Below are 7,177 nucleotides of genomic sequence, written 5' to 3'. Positions count from 1 at the left end.
TTGTATCTATCCTGCGAGAACGGAAAATCCAATCCCTCGCTCTCACCTTGCCACGCCCAAAGGACCTATACACTCCTTTACACGCTGTTATTTCCACAACATACTACCTCTCCACATCGTCACGGCTGTCAGCCTGGCTTCAAGGTGGTATCCGCTTTTAAGCTGGAAGGATATACATACCTTACTCTTCCCAAACTACCCTCCCCTAGTATTCCTCAGTTGGCTTCAAGCCTGCTAACTCGTCATGGCCGATGCGCTTGCTTCGCAATTGAATAGCACAAAGCTAGGGTGTGTTGCCTATTACATTCTCCCTACCGGCTCATCTCATGAAAATATGTAATATGATAATATGAGCTTTTGGCTGATGCAAATGTTACAGAGATAACCACTCAGAGAAATGGAGAGAAAATTTAAAGGCGCCCCCAAAAGACACACGAACTCAAACTGAAGTGAGATATGCCTAGAAAACTGCTTAATTTTCATTTAATTTTCCTGGGGCATCTTGCTGACGGTGAATCGGGATTCTAGGATGTCACTGCAACAAAAGGCCTGGAGTTCGAGGACTTCTATATTAAGCGCGAATTAATGATGGGGATTTTTGAGGCCGGCTTTGAAAAACCTTCTCCCATCCAAGAAGAAACTATACCCGTGGCCCTTACCGGTCGGGATATCCTTGCACGCGCGAAAAACGGAACAGGGAAGACTGCTGCTTTTGTTATACCGACCTTAGAACGTACCAATCCTAAAAATTCGAAAACACAAGCCCTCATCCTCGTTCCCACGCGGGAACTAGCCCTTCAAACATCGCAAGTCTGCAAGACACTCGGGAAACACCTAGGTATCAATGTTATGGTCACGACCGGCGGAACGGGACTCCAAGATGATATTATACGGTTGAATGAAGCTGTTCACATCATCGTCGGCACACCTGGGAGAATTCTGGATCTTGCTAGCAAAGGGGTGGCAGATCTGTCAGAGTGCTCAACTTTTGTTATGGACGAGGCGGACAAGCTTCTCTCGCCTGAATTCACCCCGGTCATTGAGCAACTTTTGTCATTCCATCCTAAGGACCGCCAAGTAATGCTTTTCAGTGCCACATTCCCAATGATCGTCAAGTCTTTCAAGGTAATTGCTCTTAGTGCCCTATCGTGCTCTCCCACACCATTGGCTAATAATTTTTGTTCCAAAAACAATCATAGGACAAACATATGAGAAACCCTTACGAGATCAACCTTATGGACGAGCTTACACTTCGGGGCATCACCCAGTACTATGCCTTTGTGGAAGAAAAGCAAAAAGTTCACTGCCTGAACACTCTCTTCTCCAAACTCCAAATCAACCAGTCTATCATTTTCTGCAATTCTACCAATCGCGTCGAACTTCTAGCTAAGAAGATCACCGAACTGGGATACTCGTGTTTTTATTCTCATGCTAAAATGCTGCAACATAACCGAAATCGTGTCTTCCATGACTTCCGCAACGGGGTTTGCCGAAACCTGGTCTGCTCAGACCTGTTGACACGTGGCATCGACATTCAGGCTGTGAACGTCGTGATCAACTTTGATTTCCCCAAGAATGCCGAAACCTATCTCCATAGAATTGGCCGTTCGGGTCGGTTTGGGCACCTGGGTTTGGCTATTAACCTGATCAACTGGGAGGATCGATATAACCTGTACAAGATTGAGCAGGAGTTGGGCACCGAAATCCAGCCTATCCCTCAATCTATTGACAAGAAACTCTATGTTTATGACACACCTGACACCATACCCCGACCTATTTCTAACGCTCCCCAGCACCACAGCCAGCAGCCTGCCTCTGCAATTGCTCAACGTCCCAACAGCCCAGAAGGCCATAATCGTCGACAAGGCCAACATCAGTATTCTTCTAACAGGGGTCGTGGATCCTACCGTGGAGGTCGTGGCCAAGGACACCGAGGTGGTCATGGAGAAAACCACCGCCAGAATGGAACTGCACCGCGGCCAAACGCCGCAGCGTCTGCACCCGCATCATAACCCGACTTGGCGTGTTTTCCAGCATCTGGTTGTCCATCGATTATAACATAATTTCTCCATTCAAGTTGATTGCTTCCTTCCCATCCATTCTTCACAGCCATTCGAATCTTAACGGTATACCTTCGTTTCGTTACTTCTCCATGAATCGCTTCTCGAATAACCTTCCACGTCGATGATCACATTATCATCATCATCTTGCCTTTGCGGTTCTTGAAATTTCCCGCCCAGCGCCCTTAACTTTTCCTATAAATTCTTGTTGCTCGCATGACGAGATTCCTGTATTTGCACGAGTTATGGCACTGCTACGGGATATGTATCATATTTTCCCTCCCTTTGCTCTTTTTTGCCCCCTTGGCGGTTTTCCGTCCTCGGTTCGACCTATCCGGTTTATTTCTCTTGGTTTTGATGTTGCCCTGCTTAGATGGAATTATGCTTCCTCGACACTACCTGCCCTTTGTATCCTGCGATATATCTCATTATTCATGATTTGCAAAAGGGATGCTGAAGGAGATATCTTCGCCTTAATCAGCGCAAGTTGTAACGGAGGTGTTTTGGTCTAAGGTTTACAGGATGTCTGGTGTCATTACTTTCTTTCAGCGCTTTTCCCAACACATCGACTAGCATCCTTGATTGGAAGATTTTCAATCCTGTCCGGCAGGCGTTACACAAGCACGGCGCCAACGACCTCAAAAAAATAAACGAACTATGGAAGTGGGATTCCTTTACGAACGATATCCCCTTACTTTTCACGTCTTTGTACTTCCGCCCTCGCCTTCTCATAACATATCTCCTTGCAATTACGTCTCCCGAGGAACATAAACGCCACTGCAGCCCTCAGGACATCTCAGTCAATCATCCCTTTTCGGCCCTTTATTCCCCGTGTTAGTGGAACAACCCACGCTATCCCGACTCCACTCCTCTTGGACGACTTTTCTTTCACGGCCCATAAGTCGCTTACTTAACTTCAATCAGTGCGAATGACGTCGTAATCGACTATCCGCGGAATCCGTGTAGAGACGCTCGCGGAATCCAACAAAAGAAACACAAATCAAAGCAAGAAAGAAAGAACAAACAGAATATATTAAAAATGAACCAAAAAAAAACTGAAAAAAGTTGAAAAAATAAAAATAAAAATAGGGTAGCGGAGAGATAACTAGGTGTGGATACATATTAGGGGAATTTACCATTTGGGTGTTTTGCACGCAAGAAACAAAGAAAAAACACTCCAGTTACTATATATTATGTATAAAACCTGATATGTTACATGACCTATGTAGGTAGCGAAAACACACAAATGACAAATTTTGTCTCTCCTCTGCCAAAAAACCTCCGTTTCTTGTCTGATCTGTAGTAGTGTACGGAGTAGTTAAATGCATTTTGTACCATACTTGTAAGTTAGACGCGGATTTGATTCTGTACTTCAGAGAAAGTTGACGATTTCTAGCCATGCTTGGCACGCTGTAGGCGCCAAGCATCAACTAGCCGCCCGCCAGATTAGGCTTTTCCGCCCCAAGCGACGTCGATTTTATACTCTTGAACAAGGACAGGGCGAGTGCGCATCCGCTCACCACCAAACAACAGGTCATATTGTTATTTATCTAGGTGCATACATAGCTGTCTGCCATGGCTACATCAGAGGGTGATCAAAGGCCAAAGGTTCGCTTAAATCATCACCCCTTCCCACTCTAGCCTCTTTTTAAGATATTCGGAAATGGCTAACTTACATTGTGTTCACCTTGCTAATAGCCCAGTAGTCTGCGGTCGATTATTGCAGGTTCGACGGCTGGGGCCATTGAGATTTGTACGTTGGATATTTTCACACACTCCATTACATTTTGAGGATCTGAAAGATATTTTAATTAAACTAACCGGAACGTTCCCCAACTCTTGAAACATAGCAATTACATATCCTGCGGAATGTGCGAGATTCAAACTATCTTCCTCCGACATGAACCCCTCCGAAATTCTTTCCCTCCACCCCTTGCTTCTGCGCTAAAACAGCTCTGAAGCTGACGATCGCAAACAGTCGCGAAGACAAGAACGCAGCTCAACCGTCGGTTACCTGACTCGAAAAAGCTCCCATGGCCTCCATTCGGCAAGGCATGGTACGCGGGATGCACTACTTTGATTATTGGCAATTCGCTCAAGGCAGGGATCCGTAAGTCATTTTTCATTTTCTTTTCTCTTTGATGATTTGCGTAAGGTATAATATGTTATGCATATGCACGTGTGTAGGGTGTGCGGATATGGAGCTAATTTCTTCGCTTGGGATTGGGTTGGTAGGATTCGTCGCATTTGATTTTTTCAAATCTATGTTACAAGATGAGAACGGCAAGATATCCGGACCACGGACTGTAATCGCCGGGTTTGGCGCCGGGTTTACAGAATCACTCTTAGCCGTTACGCCGTTTGAGAGTATCAAGACCCAGTTGTAGGCCTTTCTTTCTTTTTTCTTTTCGCTCTTTTATCCCGATGTGCGTTTGGTTGGTAGCGGTTTACATCTATTATAGATTAACTAACCTACCTCCTTGCCTTCACATACAGGATTGATGATCGCAAATCCTCCAACCCACGCATGCGCGGTTTTCTCCACGGCACCGGAGTAATCTTCCGCGAACGAGGCATCCGCGCATTCTTCCAAGGATTTTTGCCGACAACTGCGCGACAAGCAGCTAACTCTGCAACTCGTTTTGGCAGTTATACGACCATCCGCCAGTTTGCGCAAGGGTATGTGGCGCCAGGGGAAAAGTTGGGGGCTGCGAGTACTTTCGCCATTGGAGGATTGGCTGGGTTCATTACCGTGTATGCCTCGGTTTTTTTTTTCCCTGTGTTGTAGCTTGTGTGAAGATGATGTCTGTCTAAGAATGCTAACTTTCTGTGGATTGGGGTAGATATGTGACGCAGCCGCTGGATACTATTAAGACTCGGTATGTTTTCTCTCTTCCCGGTGGGGTAGAGGTTGTGAAGAAATAAAAAGGAGAAAGAAGGCCCGAGGTTGATGTGTGTTTTCAGAATGCAATCTATCGAAGCTCGAAAGAACTATAGGAATAGTTTCGTTTGCGCGGCAACCATTTTCAAAAAAGAGGGAGTACTTACGTTCTGGTCTGGAGCTCTTCCGCGTCTGGCACGTCTAGTTATAAGTGGTGGTGTTGTTTTTACAATGTAAGCCCCCATTTATCCCGTATCTAATTTATTCTGTCCAACATATTCCTTTCTATAACACCCAGGAGGACATGTTGAATTATTTGTAGGACCAGAATCCATCGCTAATTCTCGTTAAAACAGGTATGAGAAGACGATGGAGGGCCTGGACGCTTTGGACCCTGAGAGGAAATATATATAGATGTCCTTCCCCACTTATTTGATTGTATAACTAGTTCCGGTTATTTCAGGCCTTGGGAAGCTGGTTGCATATAGACTAATAGACTCATCATAATTGAAACAAAACAGGTTAATATTAAAAACGCTTTCACGGGCAGATAGACCTCAATACACAACTCGGCCATTTTCCGAAGAAAAGTATCAAGAATACATGTCTAAATCCAAGTAACAGAGAATAATATAAAAGCAAGCCATAATCATGCCAACACTTTAAGATTTCCCCTTCGTTTTAACTGCTGCTTGCGCTAGCTTCATTTGCTCCTCTGCAAAGACATTATCAACCTCTTGATCAACAAGCCACCCCCTCACACTATCCATAATCTTCTCAAGCCCATCACCGCCCTCCATGATACTCCCCAGGTTATGCACCGTGAACCCACTCCTATGATCCGTGCATCGGTTCTGCCCAAAATTGTATGTGCGTATCTTATCCCCCCTCCCCATCTTCCCCACACCGCCCATAGCACCTCGCCGCAACTTCACCATCTCCTCCTCTCTCGCTTCACGTCGCTGCTGCGCAATCCTAGCCCTAAGGAGGTGCCACGCTTTGCGCCGATTCTCATGTTGTGACCGCGAATCCTGCATGCCCACCACAATACCGGTGGGGATATGCGTCAACCGGATTGCGGATTCAGTCTTATTAACGTGCTGCCCACCTGCACCACCCGCCCGCATTTTCTCCACATTTACCTCCTGCGGATCAATGTAGTAGTCAGAGTTGGGATCGTCAAAATTCATCTCACTGTCCCCTTCCTCGCCATTGTTTGGGAAGGAAGGCAGAATCACCACGCTGACAGCACTGGTATGCGTCCTGCCTTTGCTTTCAGTAGCAGGAACCCTCTGCACGCGATGTACGCCCGCTTCTGTCCGAAGCGTCTCATAGCTACCCGGTGTCTCGATTTCCATCACAGCTTCGACCAATCGATCTTCGGACCCACCACTCGCACCGGCGTTTTCGCTTTCCTTCTTCAAGAGAGTGACGTGCAGGCCCCGGTTGGAGCAGAACATAGTATACATGCGCAGGAGTTCATTGGCGAAGATGCCGGCTTCTTCGCCCCCAGCGCCTGGGCGGAGCTCGAGGAGGCAAGGTAGATCTGCAAACGGGTGGCGCGGGATAAGGGCTTGCTTAAGGTTGGTAGAGAGAATGGCGAGGGAGGTTGTTGTTGACTGGAGATCCTCAAGAGCGAGGGAATGGAGTTCGGAATCTGTGGATGGGTCTTTAAGGAGATTGTTGAGCTCAGCGATGGTCTACATATATTAGGAGATTGAGTTAGGTCATGTCCGTGTTTTCTCGACGGATTTTGTTTCGGGTATTTAGCCAAATAAGACAAGATCTGACCTCATTTGCGTCTTCCCATTTCTTCAATGCTCTGGCCGTGGTAGCCAGCTCTCCTGCTCGCTTTGCAGTTTTCGGATCGAATGTTTCTGCCAGTTTGGAAGTGAGGGTTGCATGCTCATTGGCGATTGACCGTGCCCGGTTGAGAAGAACAGGAGATATGGACACTTCCGGTGTCGGGACTAAATTTACAAAATTGTTAGTCTATATAAATTAAGCGTATGATTGCCTAGAGAAAAACAGTTATGCCGTTACCTGTGGAATTAAACCGGAGCTGTCGAGGCCATTGTTTACACTGTATCAGGGCTACAGACCTTGAAAGACATCTAGAGCATATCCACGGAGCCTGGAACATACTCGAGGTTGTAGTAACCCGGACCGCCCGGCATCCACGAGAGTAAATGGTTATATCTAGATATCTATCTCTATGCTTGCAGGTGTGAATTTC

General features: G+C 46.4%; 3 protein-coding genes across 3 annotated transcripts; 2 read left to right on the top strand and 1 right to left on the bottom strand.

The window, feature by feature from the left end:
- Positions 1-244: 244 nt before the first annotated feature.
- On the top strand, positions 245-2,012 carry BDBG_08996 (ATP-dependent RNA helicase DHH1; the record flags this gene model as incomplete). The annotated part of the gene is made up of 4 exons (XM_002620655.2): positions 245-288; positions 380-449; positions 529-1,125; positions 1,200-2,012. The coding sequence occupies 4 exons, from the start codon at positions 245-247 to the stop codon at positions 2,010-2,012; spliced, it is 1,524 nt and encodes a 507-aa protein (XP_002620701.1).
- A 1,623-nt stretch (positions 2,013-3,635) lies between these two features.
- On the top strand, positions 3,636-5,355 carry BDBG_08995 (mitochondrial tricarboxylate transporter; the record flags this gene model as incomplete). The annotated part of the gene is made up of 9 exons (XM_031723825.1): positions 3,636-3,668; positions 3,759-3,813; positions 3,911-3,931; positions 4,039-4,170; positions 4,296-4,443; positions 4,557-4,814; positions 4,904-4,939; positions 5,025-5,174; positions 5,298-5,355. 9 exons carry the CDS (start codon positions 3,636-3,638, stop codon positions 5,353-5,355), a joined length of 891 nt encoding a protein of 296 aa, XP_031581161.1.
- On the bottom strand, positions 5,299-7,162 carry BDBG_08994 (peptide chain release factor 1). Its single transcript, XM_002620653.2, has 3 exons — positions 6,985-7,162; positions 6,733-6,911; positions 5,299-6,641 (listed from the first exon to the last, which is right to left on the bottom strand). The coding sequence occupies exons 1-3, from the start codon at positions 7,082-7,084 to the stop codon at positions 5,604-5,606; spliced, it is 1,317 nt and encodes a 438-aa protein (XP_002620699.1). The 5' UTR covers positions 7,085-7,162; the 3' UTR covers positions 5,299-5,603.
- Positions 7,163-7,177: the final 15 nt, after the last annotated feature.

Source organism: Blastomyces gilchristii (genome assembly GCF_000003855.2).
Source record: "Blastomyces gilchristii SLH14081 genomic scaffold supercont1.32, whole genome shotgun sequence".
Lineage (NCBI taxonomy): Eukaryota > Fungi > Ascomycota > Eurotiomycetes > Onygenales > Ajellomycetaceae > Blastomyces > Blastomyces gilchristii.
Note: the sequence above shows the minus strand (reverse complement) of the source record. Positions and strands in the feature narration are given on the sequence as shown.

Coding starts and splice junctions, on each gene's coding strand:
- BDBG_08994 (XM_002620653.2), bottom strand. CDS start 7,084: ATGTTCCAGGCTCCGTGGATATGCTCTAGATGTCTTTCAAGGTCTGTA. Junction 6,912..6,984: donor GCTCCGGTTTAATTCCACAG/GTAACGGCATAA, acceptor TTGTAAATTTAG/TCCCGACACCGGAAGTGTCC. Junction 6,642..6,732: donor AATGGGAAGACGCAAATGAG/GTCAGATCTTGT, acceptor TAATATATGTAG/ACCATCGCTGAGCTCAACAA.